The 21412-nt window shown below is 37.0% G+C and overlaps 1 protein-coding gene across 1 annotated transcript in view; it reads right to left on the minus strand.

Moving 5' to 3' along the window:
* Positions 1 to 21412, minus strand: part of rspo2 (R-spondin 2) — a 160668-nt gene that overhangs the window by 93275 nt on the left and 45981 nt on the right. Inside the window, exon 2 of the mRNA XM_014026036.1 lies at positions 1868 to 2056. Coding sequence (XP_013881490.1) covers positions 1868 to 2056 — 189 coding nt within the window. The remainder of the gene's footprint in view (positions 1 to 1867; positions 2057 to 21412) is intronic.

Consider the following 21412-nt stretch of genomic DNA (forward strand, 5'->3'; position numbering starts at 1 on the left):
GTTTTTGGCACTTCTAAAAAGTACAAACCCTTTTTTTGCTGTAAATATTTATCAGAAAATTTAGGTTGTCTCTCATTTGAAAATGTAATGCTCTGAACTATTAATGTTTAGCTAAAATGGCTTTTTGGTTTGTAAAGGCTGCAGACCCGATAGAGATGTGGGTAAACAGCAACAGGTTTGATACACAGTCACTCAAACATGCGTCAATAACTTTCCTCTTCCAGAAAGTAATGTGAATAGTCTAACTTGCCTCGGCTCTTCTGCTCTCTTACTCCATCAACACAGGAAACACAGACACTTACTGTAATGCAAACACACATATACATTTGCTGTAATCACACACCTGGATGGAGACATACACAAACATGATCCCCGCCCAGAGGAAAATAGGAAATCTGAGCTGGACTCCAAGCAGCGTCAGTATGACAACAACTTGTTTATCAGCCATAAATCCCCTGATGTTTTTATTAGCTTAAGATTACAAATTCATTCGGGTCGAGTCAGAATAATCCGAATGAGGTGTTGTTTACATGACACATTTTTATTCCGAATGGCCGTTTAATCTGATTACTTATGTCCATGTAAACGTAGCTAAGCTAGTAACTGACATTAGCACAAACAAGCTAATTTTAGCCTAATGTTAGCATCCATGTGCACCAGGATAGGCAAGAGTTATGTTAAAACATTAAGCTGAAGTTATGAAATGTGTCACAAACGGTTTGTTTTGTCAAATAACATTTTATGTATATTACATAAATAGTAATTGTAACTAACTTACCTTTGAAAAAATATCAGCGTGGTGAGCCTTCAGGTGCCGCTTAAGATTTGTAGTGTTTTTCCCACCAAGTTTAAATCCACATTTACCTCTGTCTCTCTCAACAATGCATTCGGTTCTTCTAACAATTGAGTTAAATTAAAAATAAGTCCATAAATCCTTTCTGGGTTTGAGTCCACCGAGCCCCTTCATATAACGCGTCATCCTCCATGGTCCAGTTGTGAATGAAGCCAAAGTGATCGGGCGGGCGCCGGTGTCGTGCCAAAGTAGGTATCCCCAAAATAAATAATCTGTGGCAGTAGTAGGCGTGACCAAACAAGGACATCCAAAGAAGCATACTTTTCAACCATTGACTCACAGAATACATGCAAAATAGACAGAAATATTGTGCATTCTAAATGATTGACAGACAACCGACTAACATTTTCGTCCAATCTCGTCTCGTCAACGAAAACTCACACACTTTTCATCACGTCTCAGTCATCAAGGAGCTTTGTTTATTTCATTACCGTCTCATTATCGTTATGAAAAAAGGGGGCGTCAACGAAAATATTTTATCATTGTCATCGTTAACGAAAACAGCACTGGTGGTCCTAAGATATTTTGCTAATAAACAGGCTTGACTCTAACCATTTATGGCAAATCTTTTATGATCAAAGAGCACTCATAATGTGTGCTGTGGATGACTCTCAACTACTGTCACACCAAGATTTAGCTCAATATTCGTACAATTGACTGTTTCCTTATATCAACTAATCTACCAGTGAAAATATGCAGTGCACTGTAATTGATTTTCTTTTTTCTAACTTGTTGGCACAAGATTATGACAGTTTGTGTATAGTTTCTCTATTTTTCAATGGAAAAACAATTACTGCAAATCCCAAGATATCAAAGGGTTGACTGGTTCTAATTGCACCTTAAATCGTGAGGTATGTGTGTCTGCCCTGGATAACAGATAATAAATCATGTGCTGTGGGAAAGTGGGGAGCTGAAACTGTGTGTAGGTGTGGCAGAAGTGGTGGGGCAGAAAATGAGAGGGGAAAAAATGTGGAGTATGAGAAAGGTTGGGTGAGTTTACAAGAGAGATCTTACTGGAGCACATGTTGATTTCTGGGCTGCGCATGCCATAGTATCCAGCTGGACAATCGTGAAGACATTCCCCGTACTGCCTCATCCTCTCCCTCCGCAGAAATAAGAAGAGTTTGGGCTGGCAGTTTACACAACCGTTATCCCTGGAGCACACTGAGCAACCTTTACAGACAGGGTACGCTCCATAGCTTGCTGCAAAACAAAGGGACAAAAGGTGAATTAGGTAATGAGACCAAATGGACATTACATGAAAGTGAAGGAAATTTTGTAACTGATTAATTGAATATTAGATTATTGTATTTTTTACTTTCTGATCATTGCAGCTGTAAGGCCATAACAGAATAAGAGTTGGTGTGTGTTATCATGTGTTCTTTCTTTACCCTAAACAAAACTGAGTTACGTTCTGACGTCTGACGTAAAGGTAACACCTCTAAGGGTGTAACAAGGAAGAGATGAACATTATAAGCTCTATTCATTATTTTAGTAGTAAGAAGTTGTCACAGTGTGTTAGAGTCTCTGCTTCTGAGCAGGGCAGCTCTGCTTTGTTTGGGTTTTCTTGATATGAGCCCAAGGTCTTACTGAGGCCTGTGTGCTGAGTGCTGCTCTGTGAACCTCATTGGAGTCAGAAGATCAAAAATAAAGTTTTAAAGAAGAAATGCAGCCGAATCCTGTTTATTCGGACATACCATTTTGAACAACACATTTTTTTCCTACAAAAGTGTTTCAATAAAAATGGTCAATGTGTCCCCCAACCTTCTTCAACATCTTTCGGCTTTTGTTGTCAGTAAGCACTCAGTGGAATAAAATGTGAATGCAATATTATTTATACATATGTTCAGGGCAGGATTGTTTGGTTGGTCAGCATTGCAGGTTTTGCCTCTGGGTGGGTGCCTTTCTGTGTGGAGTTTGCTTGTTCTCCCCATGCACCCGTGAGTTTTTTCTGGGTACTCTGCATGTTTTCTGAACTGTGAAAAAGAAACAGAGTTAATTAGCTTTCAAAACCTGTCAGTAAAAGTGTATATGGTTGTCTCTCTTGTTCTTGTAGATGATTGGACATGTTAGCTTTGTAGAGACCTAATAGAGTGCTGTATGAATGGGTAAATGAGGGCACAGATTGTAGTGTGAAGCACTTTGAGTGTTCTGGATGGATAGAAAAGCGCTATACAAGTACAGTCCATTTACTGTACCATTTTACCATTGCTTTGCTGTGTGGCCTTTAGAGATGTGACAAATGGCTCTTTAAAGGAATGCAGATCTTAAGCTGTTTCGTTCAATAGAGCTGATCGATTTTTAATGAGTGACATCATCACATAGGGACATATGTGATGTGTCATTATGTGACGTGGAACCATGTTTTTTTGTCAAACGGGACTCCCCTCCCCCTTTCCCCCTGAACTGCTGCAATACACACCTCTGCTTTTTTCCATGAAAAAGCTGAGGAGCGATTGTCTTTATGGTTAAAGGGGAAAAAAAGAAAGAGATTATAAGGAGTAAAAAAATTAAACAAGAAACAGATCTTTACAGTCCGCAACTCTGTTCTTCTTGTTTATTGTAAGGAGCTGCTCACAAGGAGTTTATATAGAGCTGGAGTGTGCAGAAACCACGTGACTGTGTGATCGGCTGGTGAAGCTAACGGCTAACGCAAAATGGTCAAGAGTCTGGATTTCCCATTACTGTACATGTTGGTAACAGAGCAGAAAAAAGGACTGACTATGTAGAAATCATAAAAACTTTTAATTATAATATTAACCCAATCATTATTAATATTTTACAGTTTATATAAACTTTCTAATGTTTTAAATAATGTCAGAAAAGATGTTTGTGTTATGGATTTATAAACAGAAGATAAACAGGAAATTATCTCATTTCACAACACAAGTCAGCAGATTTGATCTTATTTAGCTCAATGTGATCTGAGCAGAACATAATGTAACAGTTTAAAATTAAAACTAGATACCGCATAGCGGTAACACCATGACCCCCAGAGGCAGAAATGCACCGGAACTCAGAAGTCTTTATTCCTAATAAATGTCATGCTACTAGATGCATCCGAAAATTGTAGTGGTTTGGGAGGGGATCTTTATTTATTTTTATTTTTTGGGGTGGGGGTGGTTGACCTGATGGACAGCCCCTCATCACAGCTAAAAAACAAAAGAAATCTGAAGCTCCTATGTTTAATAGTTTTTGAGCTATAACCGTACCCCTTTTTCAGATAAATTGGGGGTCCGGGGTGGGGGGGGGGGGGGACTGATTGACCTGATGGATAGCCCCTCATCAGAGCTAAGCAACCAACAAAAAATCTGAAGCTCCTACTGTATGTTTAATGGTTTTTGAGCTATAGCCATTTTTGTACGTACAAACACCCCTTTTTCAGATAAATTACCCCTTTTTCAGATAAATTGGGGTCCGGGGAGGAGGGGGGCACTGATTGGTGGGCCTGATGGATAGAGCTTCATCAGAGCTAAACAACAAAGTGATCTGAAGCTTTTATGTTGAAAAGGTTCTGAGTTATAAGCATTTTTGCATGTGCAGACACCCCCCTTGGGATGGAGCCCCCTCCTCAAAAATGGGGTCTTTATTAAAACCGTTGGCTGGCACAGTGTAGATCAGACTGTTCTACAGCCCTGCCAAATTTCATGTTGATCGGTGCAGCCGTTTTTGTGCTACGGTTGACCAAAAATCACTGAACAAAAATAAATAAATAAATAAATAAATAAATAAATAAATAAATAAATAAATAAACTAGATACCGCATAGCGGTAACACCATGACCCCCAGAGGCAGAAATGCACCGGAACTCAGAAGTCTTTATTCCTAATAAATGTCATGCTACTAGATGCATCCGAAAATTGTAGTGGTTTGGGAGGGGATCTTTATTTATTTTTATTTTTTGGGGTGGGGGTGGTTGACCTGATGGACAGCCCCTCATCACAGCTAAAAAACAAAAGAAATCTGAAGCTCCTATGTTTAATAGTTTTTGAGCTATAACCGTACCCCTTTTTCAGATAAATTGGGGGTCCGGGGTGGGGGGGGGGGGGCATTGTTTAACCTGGTGGATAGCCCCTCATCAGAGATAAACAACCAAAGAAATCTGAAGCTCCCATGTGTAATAGTTTTTGAGGAATAACCCTTTTTGTATGTGCAGATACCCCTTTTTCAGATAAATTGGGGGTCCGGGGGTGGGAGCACCGATGGTGGGCCTGATGGATAGAGCTTCATCAGACCTAAACTACAAAAGAAATCTGAAGCTTCTATGTTGAACAGTTTCTGAGTTATAAGCATTTTTATATGTCCAGATACATCCCTTTTTCAGATAAATTGGGGGTCCGGGGGCTGGGGGTACTGATTGGTGGGCCTGATGGATAGAGCATCATCAGAACTAAACAACCAAAGAAAATCTGAAGGCCCTATGTTTAATAGTTTTTGAACAATAACCATTTTTGAATGTCCAGATACCCCATTTTCAGATGGGGTGTATCATCAAACTGTTGGCTGGCACAGTGTAGGTTGGACTCATCTAGTGCCTTGCCAAATTTAACACTGATCGGTGCAGCCGTTTTTGTGCTATGGTTGACCAAAAATCTCCAGAGAAAAAAAAATTAAATAAAATTAAATAAACAGTACAAAAATAATATGACTCCCGCTTACGCTTCGCGTGCGGGAGTCGTAATAAAGACAAAAGCACAGATTATGACAATATACTTGGCACTGTTGTATCATGCTACAATTTAACACAAACTATTAAATTTTTACTTTGTCCTCTATTAATATTTAGACCTACATAGTGTAAAATAATATTATAAATGTTAGTATTTTTAGGTTTCTGACTTGTTGAGAAGATGGTTAGCTAATAGAGACAAGTTTCATTCTATAACCTGAGAATTTTTTCTAACTGTTGACTGGTAAATATAAATATTCTTATTTTTATGACAGTAAGAAGAAATATTAAATGTACTTTATTACTAGCAGAAGTCATAATTTTTCAAATACCTAAAGTTTAAGTTACAGGCTGACTTCAGGTCTGGTTTAGATCAGTTATTAATAAATTATATATTTTTCTGGAATATATCTGCTGTTTTACATAATTGTTCAATGAAATTAACATAATTATTAATTTGTTGTAAAAACATGACAGATAATCTGTGAAACAGATCTGGTTCAGCTTGCTGTTTATCTATTAGTTTCTAAGGAGGTTGTAAGCTGTTGCCCTTTTTGGACACCTTTTCCGCTCCTCCATGCTGTCACAGACGCTACCAGTGGACGGTATGGGCAGGGCTCAGTCTGATCTTATTCAAGTCAATGGCTGTTCATGAACATTACATCTCTAGTGGCCTTGTGATGTAATATCACCCCTACACAATACCAGATGATAAAAAATGGATTTAAGAAGTTTTGTAGCACTAAAGTTACGTCCTGATGCATCTCAGTAATCCAGGTAAAAAATCAAAAGGAAAAAAAATTGTATAGGTCCTCTGGAAGGGTTCTTCTTTAATGAAACATTTCATCTCTTCTCCAAGAGACTTCTTCAGTCTGAGAGTTTCAGGCAAAATTCAGGCTTTTTTTTGACTATGATGATTAACTGCTAGGGTTGGGCAATATTGGCAAAAAATTAATCAGGATTAATTGCTGTATTTAGCCGATAACGATTATTAATCCCCTGGAGTCCCTGGACAACCTTATGTCCTAGTCGCATGACCAAGTTAGTGGGAAAGATCTACTCTTTGTAAAAAAATCTGTTACAAACTGTGTCAAAATTACAGACTTCTGATTATACATCAATTTTTAAATTGTGTTGATAGATAAATAAACTATAGAACTTTTTTAAATGTTCATCATATTTGAAGCGGAGAGGAGCACCGATGGGAATGACCGGCGAAATATCCAGTCTGTCTGCCTGGTGGCATTATTCGTATTAATAGTCAAGTGCCAAAAAATAATCGATTAATATTTTTCTGAAGATTAATTACACACGATACGATTATGCCCAACCCTATTAACTGCATCGTAAAACATTATAAAACTGCAACAAAGGAGAAATGAAGATGGAGATGATATTTAAATAAATATGTTTCCTCCCTTTTTAAAGGAGGAAAAATAGTTTTTTAAAAGAATATCTGCATCTAGACAAGAAGCAGAAAATCCACCTAAAAGGCTGAAATCCCAGTGATGTGTCAGTAGTTGGCAATCTTGTTTTTGGAATTTTGCTCAGTAAAATATTCTTAAAACACACAAAGTTTTTTTGTCACAAGATCAGGCCAAAAAACTATTGAAAATACTTTAATTGTTTTTGCAGTTATTGGCACACACTCAAATGTGTGCATGAATGTAGAAGGTTTAGGGATTATTGTTTTTGTAAAATCTCTATTTGTCATGTACACATGAATGCACCCAAAACTTTCACTTTGGAAAACCCAGAAATGTGATTTTTTTAATTTGAAATGGGTTGCACGTAAACAGGCTTCAGGCTTCTTGATTATTTTGCTTTATATTTTTAATGCAACAGTTTCTTACTGAATGTACAGTACTTGATAAAATCTAATTAAGTCATCGTTTTTTTCTTGTTAAAATGGTCATTTGCATGTTAATGAGAGATTTTTTAAGCAGCAACAATTAGTTTTACAAAATATCCCCGTTAGTGTTTACAGATTAGATTTCTTGTTGATCTTGATATCACCTGATTGATAATTTAGGGCTTATAGAAAGTTCAGGCAGAACTTGAGGTAAATTTTAGCTGTGGGAGGGCTGACGAGTAGAATACAGCCTACGTTTAAGAACTAAACCATATTAGATACATCAGTAAGATAATCTTTTACTCAGAATAAATACGCCCAGTTCAACAATTTGTTGTCCGTGGAAACTCTAGTTCCCCTTTCAACATGCAAATGATGATTGGTTATGGATGTGAATATTGCAATAATTGTGGTCAGAGCTGACCTACTAGATGATTGTATTGAGACAGCTGATGAGAGTTCTCAAAACCGCTGCGGCTCTGGCCACAGCATGATTTGCCTGAGGAAGACAAAGGAGCCAGTAAAAGATAGTCTATTCCACGGTAAGAAACTTCAATGTAAACTCTTTAGCATCCCATTTGCAGGAAAATGTCTTTGGGCAAATCAAAACGAGAGATACTTTTAGCCAAATTTAAAATGTCATAAGCACAAACTGGGGAACAGCAGTGCTTGTACTGAGCAACCTACCACAACACCTAATAAAACAGTATGCAGCAAGCTAGACGAAGGCTGAAAGGCAGAGTGAGACATGCCTGCTCAACTGGCTAGGGATCGGTGTATTAGATTTCTCTGAATAGATTTACGCAGATGACTAAAGTGAACACTCACGGGTCCTGTGCAAGCATCAGTTTATAATCAGGTGAAGATTTGTCAGTGGACATCAGTAGCTTTTCCAGACTCATTTTTTATTTCTTTTTTTAAGTGCTGAGAGAAAGTCTTCTGAGTGGTATGCTGGCTCAGCCAAACACCATTCATTCTACTAAAGCCACAATGGATGGGAGTGAGATTAAGTGCTAATCAGAATGTGATGGTCGTTAGAGTGACGCACAATCAATCACAGTGCAACAGGGTTGCACTGACCTCTATTTATCACACAAAGTGGTGACAGTTTGTCTCCATTTGCTCAGGAAGATGTTAAAATTTGGAACAAAAACCCAAGATTATATTTCATTTTGACTTCTCCAATCCTCAATGGAAATTTGTGTCTCATGTTCATCCGTCAGTCCAATGTCTAAGATAATTTGATTTTTAATTTTATGTTATTTCAGTGCAGGTTTTGTCCCAGTCCCACAGAGCTTATTTGAAGTCAGCTCGTTCTAACAGGTGAGGACAGCTACTGCTTTAAGGATTGTGCATCTGCAGTCAAGATTTCCTTCAGGTAACACCTGTAGGGTAACCACTTTATTCAAATGTCTCATATTTTATTTGTCCAATTTTCCCTTCTAAAAAGCTAAACTGACCATCCATCCATTATCTATATCCACTTCTTCCTTTCAGGGTCATGGGGGGTCACTGGTGCCCATATCCAGCAGTCACATTGCAAGGGCTGGGGGGACACCCTGGACAGGTCTCCAGTCCATCACGGGGACACAAGGAGACAAACAACCATTCTTTCTCACCTAGGGGCAGTTTAGAGTTACCAATTAATCTAACAGTCATGTTTTTGGTCTGTTGGAGGAAGCAGGAGTGCCCGGAGAAAACCCACACATGCAGGTCTCTGGGCCAGGATTTGATCTGGCAACCTTCTTGCTGAGAGGCATCAGCTCTACCAACTGAGCCACTGTGCCACTAAACTGACCAATTAGTCAATTTTTTTACACTTACAGTACTTCAATACTTAACCATACAATTTTACCTAGATATGCTTAGAGTGAAGTGACAATCATATTAATGTATTTACTGTTGTTGCTCTTGCCAAATTCAAATGCAACACTGACAGAAAGTGTAAGCCAAACTGGCAAAACTATATAACTATGAGGGTGATTTATTCATCCCATTTTGAGTAAATTATTTCTGTCGCTACTAACAACAGTACTATCCTAACAAGAATGACAAAAAAAATCCAATATGAGCATGAACCACCAGTGAATCGCTGAATTTTATTTTTATTTATTTTTTTGTAACTTTGGTTCAAATATCCTGCTAAATCTTTGTCAGAAATGAGTTTTGCTGGTTGAGAATCTTGCAGCACTCGCTGATTGCGGATAACGTAACCACACGTTGTCTGAACTATGCACATCCCACATCCTGGAATTATTGTATGACTAGAGGAAAAAAAGAGGAGAAAAAATGGCTGTACACAGTGGAGAGAAACTCTTGGTGCTGATTTTAGGAGATTAGCTTTTGTGTGTGTCTGTGGAAAGGTTTGGAGGTTCAGGCCACAGGTATGTCAGGAAAGAAGCCACAATTCATGGTGTCTGGAATGGTGCTGTCCAATTCTCAGCCCACACCACCAGCAGAATGTCTAGTGCACTTTACATCAATCTGTCGACTGCCAGCAGGTTTCAGCCATTCTGAAAGAAAACAATCATTTATATGGAGCTGATTTTTTTCTAAGTGGAAGAAGAGAACCCCCCCCCCCCCCCCTTCTGTGTTACTCCTGCATAACCTGATTTGAGAAAAAAGTGACGCTGTATGTTTAGTGTGCTTTGGAATGCATTTAGACTTGTGGTCATTTTTTGTATTTTGTGTCAACACAAAACCCAGTGCATATGAATTCAAACCATATTTTGACACATGCCCAGCAGTCTTCTATGGTGGCTTTTTTCCTCCTCACAAATCATGTAATGTCTTTTGGCAGTTATTCTGAAACCAAACAGAAAAGATGCACTGAAAGTGGTCACATTGAGATTATGGGTACCAGCTTTAACAAACATATTTTTCTAGACAATAGAGTATGGTGCACCATAAGAAGTGGTACTTCTTGTACACAATACACTGATGTAGTTTACAGTTTCAACCACAACGTGCATATTACATGAAAAACAAATTCACAGCTCCCACTTCTTTCCCATCTCTAAGTTTTGACTTAAATTTACAAAAGCCAGAATGCAGACATCTTACAGGAGCATACTCATTAAATATTAAATGCAAACACCTTATAATAACAATAATAATAATAATAATAATAATAATAATAATAATAATAATAATAATAATAATAATAATAATAATAGATTATATTTGCAATACACTTTACATCTGAAAGCAGATCTCAAAGTGCAACAATAAAAGAGGATAAACACAATTATAAAAAATAAAGAGTAAAAAAAACATATGTGTGCTACAGATGTTTTGTTTGCAAGCCTGAGGGCTGGTACCACATGAAGTCTCACATTCTCTTCATCAGCCATCATCAATATTTTGCGCATGAAATTCTTCATTTCAAATTACGTTAAAAAAGTCTTCATTTTCAAATACAAAAACATTTTCATGATACATTAAAACATAGTGTGGTATTTTATTTTATCTTGAAAGCCTCAATGTGCACATGAATAGCACCAAACAGTTAGCCAGTAGGCAACCAAAACTTGACTAAATATTGTGACAAAATCCACAAATTTACAGTTTCAACATCACTTAATTCTGAATATTTGTGACCAAATGAAAAACAAGTTATAAGCCATATTTTGCACTGCCAAAATTTGAAAATCAGAACTTATTTTTGTGTGCACTGCTTAGAAATATGTATTCTTTGTCATACACCTTATTTTATTGCCCATGTCTACCCACATCATGCCCACCTCGGATTGCTTTGTCCCCACTTTGGCAGCTGCCCCCAAGTTTTAAATTTATTCTACTGAAGTACATTTAAAAAGAAAAATAAAGATATGCAGATTTTTTTGGTGGCACAGTGGCTCAGTTGATAGAGCTGATGCCTCTTAGCAAGAAAGTGGCTGGATCATATCCTGGAACAGGGACCTTTCTGGGTAGAGTTTGCATGTTCTCTCCGTGCATGCATGGGTTCTCTCCAGGCACTCCAGCTGCCCCCCACACACCAAAAACATGACTGTTAGGTTAACTGGTAACTCTAAATTGTGTGAGAGAGTGAATAGTTGTTGTCTGTCCCATTTGTCTCTGTGTTGCTCTGTGATGGACTTGTGACATGTCCAGGGTGTAACTTGCCCCTCACACAGTATCTGCTGGATATGGGCACCAGTGACCCTATGGAATAAACGGGTATAGATAATGGATGGCTGGATAGACAAATTTCAATGTTTTTTTTTCTTTTCGCAACTACTATTTACAACTATTAATTATTATTTATTATCGCCATCATTTTTAGACCTTGAAATGTTTTGTATCACAGGAAAGCTCCCATGAAAGTGTCAAAATAGTGCGCATCACCCATGACATAGTCAAAAAAAGTTTGAAACACCCATGATGACTTTGTGACTGTTTTCAGTGAAAATATGTCACACAATTTTTGAACATGGTCAAAATTCAAGGAACAGAACAACATTAAGACCTCAGCAACACAAGCAAAGAAACAATCACTGAAAATGTTTCAAATCATTCTGGAGACTCCCTCCCAAATGAGTTTCCATCAGTGTCAGTCTAGTAAGATACTATGCTTAACTAATACAGTATTATTTTTAAATGTATCTAAACGTACTGTATGTGTACTAATGGCTTTACATTCTGACTGTTTTGATTAATTACAGATAAAATAAAGCAGTCTATTAAATCAACTCTTACTAAAATTGTAAAGAAAAAATAAACATACAATAAAAGTTATAAAAATGAAATTCAAAACCAATGTTATCCATCCATCCAGCCATCTATCTATATGTTATATTTTCTCGTTTCTTCCTTTCTGGGTCACGGGGGACGTCCCCTGTGCCCATGCCCACCAATGATTTTTTTTCATTACTTTCTTAAAATGTTAGCTCAGTTTTTGATATAGAATCAACTTTAAGACTGAGCAAGACTTTGTATTAATACTAAGCATTTGAGTTGAAGGGCTGTTAATTTATTACTGTACCAGAGCCAAAGTCCCTGCATGAAAAATGATGGCACGTTTAACAACTTTGATTTAGCAGCAACATGCTTGCTGGAAGATTTGCTCAAAACAACTCAAAAGCAATTCCAGCTACAGCAAGATCATGCAGAAACCTACGCTTTGTCTCAGGTACGTTTTTTTAGCACTAAAGAGAGTGTAACAGACTGCACTTTGAGCTTCCAGAACTCTCCACAAACATATGGGGTTCCATGCATGTCACAGCTGGCTAACACTCTGTTCCACTCACCTACTGCTGCCCACAATATCCTTTACAATGATCTATTCCAACTTTCTGCAACCCAAAACCCTAACAAGGTAAATTGCATGTAGTTTTGAGTTACTTCGAGACCTTCCAACTTAACATTAAGAGCAAAAAGATATTCACTGATGTGGGTCTTTGGTAGGCCAGCCATTGGAAAAGCACTTCAGAAACTTTGCTTATGAAAACCATTATTAGCATTTTGAATTTTATTCTTGTGACTCTAAAACAGATGGAAGAATCTAAACGGAGCTATATTTGCTATCTCAAAGAAGTTTTGCTTCAAAGTCTTAAAGCATCCGCTTACTTTTCTTATTTTATTTTATCCATAAACAAAGTTGTTGGTTAAACATTTCATTTACTTAAGATGTTGTGTTGTTATAAGTTTTTATAATCTTCAACCTTAATTTTTATGAGACATATTTTCTGTCCGACAGAAAAATATTGAAGATCTGTCCTGAAGCATCTCAGTAATCCAGGTAAAAAATCAAAAGGAAAAAAAAATTGTATAGGTCCTCTGGACGGTTCTTCTTTAATGAAACGTTTCGTCTCTCTTCCAAGAGGGAGAGAGACGAAACGTTTCATTAAAGAAGAACTCGTCCAGAGGACCTATACAATTTTTTTTCCTTTTTATTGAAGATCTGATATTTAAGTAATGCATATCAACCGCTTTTCATGTTAGTGTTACCCACTTATGTGGAAAAATTAAGTTGTAACCATTTAGTAGACATATCCTTTTACATTTAAATCATCAGCTGGGGTCTTTATAAAGTGTAACTACATCGCTTTGGTTTTATTTCCAATTAATTGAAAGATGTGAACAACAGAAGTTTGGTCCGTCCAAGAACCAGAGGACAATTAAGACGAGGAAATTGTAGTTGGTAAGTCCACACCTTATATAGTAATTCTGTTGCAGATAATTTGATGTAATATTTCAAAAAACATAATAGAGAATAGAAAAAAAACTTAACGGGCTGAAAAATATGAACCAAACAGAATATAAAGATGTCCTTGTAGCACTAGGTGAGACTAAATACTTTTCTGCACTCCTAGAGGCTCCAAGTCCACAACACCTAAAAAAGTGGATTTGGCATATGTCCCCTTATGTCCCCATACGTCACACAACACAGCAAGATCTCAGGCAATCTGTAAGTGCTCAGAGTATGTGCTGAGGATTTCCAGCAGCTAACAAACCCAACTTTCGTTCAGTATATTAAATTGGCTCAGCTACAGCCATGTTTGTCTTTTTTAAAGTCATTTGGCTACGGCAGCCATTTTAGGTCAGGTTGACTTCAAAAGATAATCAGTGGTAGATGTACAGTACATGTAATAATTTTCTGAAAGTTTTGTCAAAGTTTATTTGGTGGTTCATGAGATGTTTTCCAGACACACAGGCCTACAAAAATATTGCCCATCAATTATAAAGTTATATTAGATTGTGACTGAAATAATGCATGAAGACATGATGATATAAAATAATATATGATATAAAATAAATAACTTTCATCCAAGTACAGAACCCTGAGGCACTCCGCATGTGATATTACAAGAGTTTAGATCTTACATTATGTATTTGAACAAACTGTTTCCTGTTTTCAAAATAACTAGATACCACTGTAGAGCTGGTCCTCTTATACCATATTTATTTAGCTTTTCAAGGAGAATTGTGTGATCAGTGGTGTCAAATGCTTTCTTTAAATCCACATAAATACTAACACAGTACTGTTTTTGATCAACAGCTGTTGTTATTTGTTCAATCAATTCCATGAGAGCCATTGATGTTTATCTGTTAGCTCTAAATACAGTACAAAGTGACTGTTACTATAAATATTTTGTTTATCAATAAACTGATCTAATCTGGTCACAAATAACTTTTTTAGGATTTCTGAAAACTGTGGCAACAAGGATATTGGCCTATAATTTGTAAACATACATTTCTCACCATTCTTATAGAGAGGAATTACCTTGGCTATTTTCATGTTGTTTCATAAAAGTCCTGTTGAAAATGATAAATTATGGATCATTAACATAATTTATTATTTACTTCACAACCATTATATCCATTTCCACCCAATCTTTTGATATTTTGTCAGCAAAGTTTTTTTTACAATATTCATTTTCTTCTTTATCAGTTTCACCAAGAAAATTACTGTTGGCACAACCCACGACTGTATGGCTGACATTCTTATCTACTCTTGGTATTTTAGCTGCAAGGCTTGGGCCAATATTTATTTGATATTGCTTAAATTTATTTACTATTACATTTTGGTCATAAATTTCCCTGTCTTCCTCTACAAAATATTGTGAAATATCTGATCTTGTTTTTGTCTCTTCGAGACACCATTCATTACTTTCCATGTTGCTTTCATATCACTCTTACTTTTGTCCAGTAAATCACTATAATATTCTTTCTTATGTTTTCTTATAATCCATACTAATTCGTTTTTATATTCTTTGTATTTCTCTTCCATTTATTTTGTTCTAAGTTTTAAAAAGCAAGGGTAAAAGTAATTCTTATTTTACAGCATTTCTTAATCCTTTGGTCATCCATGGTTTATCAACAGCATTTCTGTCGGAACAGGTTTTTTTTGCACACAATTCTTTTCATACAGAACTCCTATAATGTTCATAAATACAGCATAGGCTTTGTTGACATCATCCACATAGACATCATTCCAGTTTAGTTTTTGTAAATCATCTTTTAGTTTGTCCAAAGCTTTTTTTGACGTATTAATCATTTTCCTTTCCAATGTAGGCTTTGCATTACTACACAGACAATTTCTGCAAATAACAAAAACAGCCAAGTGATCACTTACACTGTATCTGTCATTGGGATGCCACTTATCACCTCGCCACTTCTTACGTTGGTAAAAATATTGACAATTACAGTTGCACTATGAGTTGTGATTCGTGTAGGTCTGGATATTAATGGATAAAGACCCAAACCGTACATTGAGTCCATAAACATTGATATTATTTGAGTCAGATTGATTTCCCAAGTCAATATTGAAACCGCCACACAAAAAGACAGTTTTATTGCAGCTCATTTCAAAGAGCTCCATGATTTTCTGATTAAATAACTCTATATTTGAGCCTGGTGAATGATACACACAACTAAATATAATATTTCCAGAGTTCTCATTTAATATTTCAACTGTAATTATTTCCATAACAAATATCAATAACCGTAATTTTATTATGTATTTTACACTTTATTTCATTATTAATAAATAAACCAACACCTCCACCTCTTTTATCATCACATAATACATTTCATACTCCTCAATTCTAAATTTATTTGCACTTTACTCATTAAGCCATGTCTCGGATATTGCTATTACATTAAATTTATTGTTTAATGGTTTTAAACAGTCTGATATTTTTGATAAGCTGGCATTAATGCTTCTGCTGTTAAAATGAATAACAGAAAAATCTCCATTTGCCATTTTGATGTCATTAAACTGCTTGTTGTTGTAATATTAACTATCTTGGATTATGGGGAAAAAATCTGAATCAATCAAATCATTTGCATCATATATTGTATCTTCTATGTCTTCAACTGTGGTCATATTTTAGTGCAAATCCATTTCTCTGTATGCATTATTCCTTTTATGTCAAGTAATTTCAGTCATTTTCATTTAGTAATTCACCTTTTTAATGATCAAGTTAACTAAGTCCCTGTAAATCTTTTAACTCTTTTATTATTTTAGCCTGAGACCCTTCCTTTGTTCTGACCCAGATGTTTCCATTCCKTGTCCAAGTAGCTACTATCCTTTTTTGTTTTTTCAATAACATTGCCTCACGTGCAATGTTTCCATTCTTTTTTGTGAGATGTTCATTTGTTTCTTAATTTTTTTTGCTTGCATTATTAGATTATTTCTTGCTTTCCTAGTAATGAATCTGACAATAATAGATGTTTGAATTTTTCTGATTTAGCAGGGAAGGTATGACAGATGGATATTATACGTCCTCGTGTTGAATGTGGATGTCTTTGTTTTGTAAAAAAAAAAAAAAAAAATGTCACTACTTGCTGCTCCAGAGTTTCCATTTCTTTTTGTGGAGAATCTTCTGTAGTGTTTATGTTTGCTGTAACTTGAGCGTAGGTTCTGTATTTTAGTTCAGTAATTACCAAGTCATCTCTTCTCGTAGATTGTTCCAGGTCATCCCCCTTCTCTAATTCACCAATCTTTTTGTTTCTGTCAGTTATAGCAACTTTAACCTCTTCAACTAGATCCATCAAAAGTTTTTGCTGTGATGCTAGCTTTTAAATTTCAGCACTCATAAAATTCAGTGATTTTTTTAATCCTCCATGTTATTGGAGTTGTAGTCTACTGAGTCTGCTCTCCCTTGTCCACATCTCAGCATGGCTCACCTACATGGTCCTGGTGGTTGCAGCTCCTGGATCCGACAACACCAACGGTCCGAGATGACAGTCGGTGATGGTGGAGAACCACCAGCTAGCTTGTATTCCGAGCTGGCTACGGGTCATGGCAACGGCAGGCCCAGGCGGAAGCTGACGATAATGGAGAGCCATTAGCTAGTGGGGCTAGCCGGTGGCAATTCAAAGCCTCAGTCAGTGGCGGTGGAGAACTGCTGGCGGAAGCCAACGGCGATGAAGAGCCCTTAGCTGGTGGGGCTAGCCAGTGGCGATTTGAGGCCATAGTCAACGGTGGTCCAAAACTGCTGGCAGAATCCGACATCGGTGAAGAGCCGTTAGCTGGTGGGGCTAGCCGGTAGTGATCCGAGACTACAGGGCCTAACAGCGGTAGCTGTTGCACGTCCTCTTTGAAGATCAGTCTGATTGTTCCAATCTGCAGCTCTGTTTGTTCCTAAATTTTGATGCATAATTTGTCCTCTTTTAATAGCCAAAAACGATCCAAAATGGCAGCTGTTATGTTATAATCCTTTATTTTATGAAATTTCCTGGTCACAAAAATCACTTTTCTTAGTCTTGAAGCACTAAAAAAAACACTTCAAAACAAACATGTTTCCTCTTTAGCAGGTTTAGCCAGCTAACTGTCCAAAAAACACCATAAAAACATTTTCTCTGTCTGCTGTTGTCAGTACTTTGGGGTGTTAAGTTTAATTTGCAAAGAAAATGGAAAACAGGTGATGTGTTAGCACAATAATTGTGGGATAAACCTTGTGCCAGTAGGAACTGAATTTTAATTCCTCTGATTGAATCTGTATGTGAATAATTTGAAACTGAATGCAATCGTTTTAAAATGAATTTCACTAAATGGAAACTGAATGTAATGGTTTGAAACTGAATTTAAGGTTTAGAATCTGAATTTATTTTGCTTTGAAGCTGTATTTTGTGACACAACAAAAAATGAAACTCAATATTGTCCAATTAAAAATTCAGTTTGACTACTTTCATTTTCACTTCTATACAGTGAAGTGCGAAAGTTTGGGCAGCCTTGTTAATTTTCCTAATTTAACTTTATAAATCACTGATTGTTTGGATAAAAAAATCTGTAAAATATATCATATAGGGGACAAACACAGTGATATTTGAGAAGTGAAATGAAGTTGATATGATTTACAGAGGCTGTTATTTCTGCAAAAGGAGGATCTACTAAATATTGAGTTAAGGGGTTTTTTAGTGCCCAAGTTTATGCACCTGCCTAATTTTATTAACCAATTATTGCACGCTTTCTGTAAATCATATCAATTTCATTTCACTTCTCAAATATTAGTTTGTCCCTATATTTTACTTTTTTCCCGAAAAATCAGTGATTTATAAAGGTAAATCAGGAAAATTAAGAAGGCTGCCCAAACTTTCACACCCTCTGTAATTCAGTTTCAGTTCTAAAATTCAGATTTGTGTGCCACACATCTTTCCTTGAGAAAGCCAGCCAGAGTAATTAAACACAGATCGACAGATTTATGTTTCATGTCAGAAGCTGCGTTTCCATTGCAAATGTGCACAAAACTTTCTCATGGTACAAGATTTATCCTGTAAATAATACCAGTGAATTTTGTTTTGTTCTTAGGTTTGCACATTCAACAACTTTACACATTTACCTGTACACAATGACCTTCAAAAATCTATTGTTTTCTAAAAAATCCATAGTACTCTCACATGACATAGTGGGCACATCCACCCTTTCTCCTCCTTGCTGAAAGGAACAGTCTCAGCTCAAGAAAAGCACAACCCAGTTACTGATTGGGATGTGGTTATTGAATTGTATTTATTGTTTTTGTTTTTTTTAACATTTTAGGACATAAAATAAACTTGAAGCTGAATTTTTGAAACATAATGTGAGATTTGGAAAAAAAACTGAGATTTCTCTATATGTCTGTATCGCATTGCCGGCAGTAAGTCGGGCTCGTTTCCGGTGATAGTTGGACTCCGTTCCTACCCTCATCTATGGTCATGAGCTTTGGGTCATGACCGAAAGAACAAGGTCCCGGATACAAGCGGCCGAAATGGGTTTCCTCCGCAGGGTGGCTGGGCTCTCCCTTAGAGATAGGGTGAGAAGCTCRGTCATCCGGGAGGGACTCAGAGTAGAGCCGCTGCTCCTCCACGTCGAGAGGAGCCAGTTGAGGTGGCTCGGGCATCTGGTAAGAATGCCTCCTGGACGCCTCCCTGGTGAGGTATTCCAGGCACGTCCCACCGGGAGGAGGCCCCGAGGAAGACCCAGGACACGCTGGAGGGACTATGTCTCTCGGCTGGCCTGGGAACACCTTGGAGTTCCCCTGGAGGAGCTGGAAGAAGTGGCTGGGGAGAGGGAGGTCTGGGCCTCCCTTCTGAAGCTGCTGCCCCCGCGACCCGACCCCGGATAGGCAGAAGAAAATGGATGGATGGATGGATGGTCTGTACACCTTCAAAATTGTGGTGAATATGTGTAATTTACGGACAATCCGTACAAGCTGACATCCAGTGAATTATTTTTTTAATATTGCTGATATTACTTCTTGTTGCTAAAGGGAGCTACTGTGAGAGCACAAAACAGAAGTGACTGTGTTCAACCACTTAACAGAGTAAAACTGACGATACAAGAACATCATGTGCTAATAATGATGTCTAGCTTAATAGAACAGTTACTGTAATAAAGTCTGAGTTTCACTGTCGTCTCCTGTTTTCATTACAACCTGTACAAAAATTTTCAACTGGATTAAATGGAAGTCTGAAGCCTTTGTTAACCTATACTAAAACACAACTGTTCCAATTCTAGCAATGTTTCTTTTCTCCAAGGAATGGTATGTATGTGGTATGTAAATCTAATAACACAGACCATGAATGCAGCTATAAAGCAAGAACATTGCCCATTGTTGGGAAAAATAAGCTGTTACTGTACAGCAAATAAGACATTTAAAATCATCATGTGACAAAAAAAGCTTTTTTTCCTCATTTAAACACATGTATAATCCATACTGTTTGGTAAATGGTGAACCTGGAGTTTAGAGAAGCAGTGGGTGAAGATGAGTTGTGCTCTCATGTGGAAAGCATCACACTGACCAACAGAATTATATGCTGTCCTCATGGCACTGGGACAAATATTGTTTATTGTCTACAGCACTAGCTTGCCTTAAATGATGGTGTAAGCTTTCTGCTGTTCCACTTAGAAGGGAGGAAAAAAGGAGAAAGCTTGGGAAAGAGAAAGGGCAGATTCAGGACAGAGCTGTGGCAAAGCAGCCACTTTCTGGATCTCTTCAAACCACTGAACAATCCAGGCTTACTCACTGTAGCTGTCACACTGTATGCACTCTCAGCCAGAGTTCACCGGTGGTTCTATTCTCTCAGCATTGTTAATGCTTGTTAAAAAATAGTACATGGAAAATGACATCAGAGTGCCTATTTTTCAGACCTATGACTTGTCATAGATCTCAATTAGCTTTAAAACTGTAGAGAAAAAGCAGAATATGAAAAAGAAAGAGGTACAATACACGCTTGCACTAAAAGCACATTTCTCTTCCAATTGAGTAAAAGAAATCTGTTGAGCTGACCTATGACTCTTTTCCAGGTGAAAACAGTCAGGTTTTATGATCTATCTTTTTTTCCTCCAGCTTAACACATCTTATAAGCACATGTTCATATTTTAGAACATTCCTAACGATTTTGCTGAATGAGACTGAGAAAACACATTTAGATTGTATTTATCTAGACCTCAGACAAAAACCCAAATGTTGAAAACCAAATGGGACCAACCTTCCTTGTAGATAGATTTCAGTTCATGTTTTAAGTTTTGCCGCCTCCACGTAAATAAACAAAATATTACCACTGCTGGTGAATTAAAATAGATTATTAATAATATTTATCTACTATTCCAGAGATTCTTAACCTATGGGCCGCATCCCAATTATGGGCCGCAAGCGCCACCTTGAGGGCCTCAAAAGAACAACAGTTTTTAACTTTGGGCCGCAGAGGGCCGTGGGACCGCATTGATTTTAAATAAGGTGCAATACACTTTCTCACCACTAGTAGTGGTACTGCGCCACTCAGATGTTTAACAACTTTTTTAATATGTAGAAGAAGAACCTTAGAAACCTGCCGAAAATGGAAACTTATTTTAAATGAAAAGCAGAAGGAAAAAAAATGAAGGTAACCTGTCAAAAAAGGCCAAAGTTTGTCACTAATATGAAGTGCAGCCTCTGGTTCTACCATGCAAAACTTTAAAAGTTCAAAACATTGTCAAAAACAGTAGCAGATACAACTATATTTTAATTTAATTTGCTCTTTATCAAATTAATTTTTGTAGTTTATTTTAAAATATTTTCATGTATTTTAAAGAAACTTTAAACTTGTCAAAAAGCTGTTGTTACTGTTATTG

This window comes from Austrofundulus limnaeus, unplaced genomic scaffold (assembly GCF_001266775.1).
Source record: "Austrofundulus limnaeus strain Quisiro unplaced genomic scaffold, Austrofundulus_limnaeus-1.0 Scaffold519, whole genome shotgun sequence".
Classification (NCBI taxonomy): Eukaryota; Metazoa; Chordata; class Actinopteri; order Cyprinodontiformes; family Rivulidae; genus Austrofundulus; species Austrofundulus limnaeus.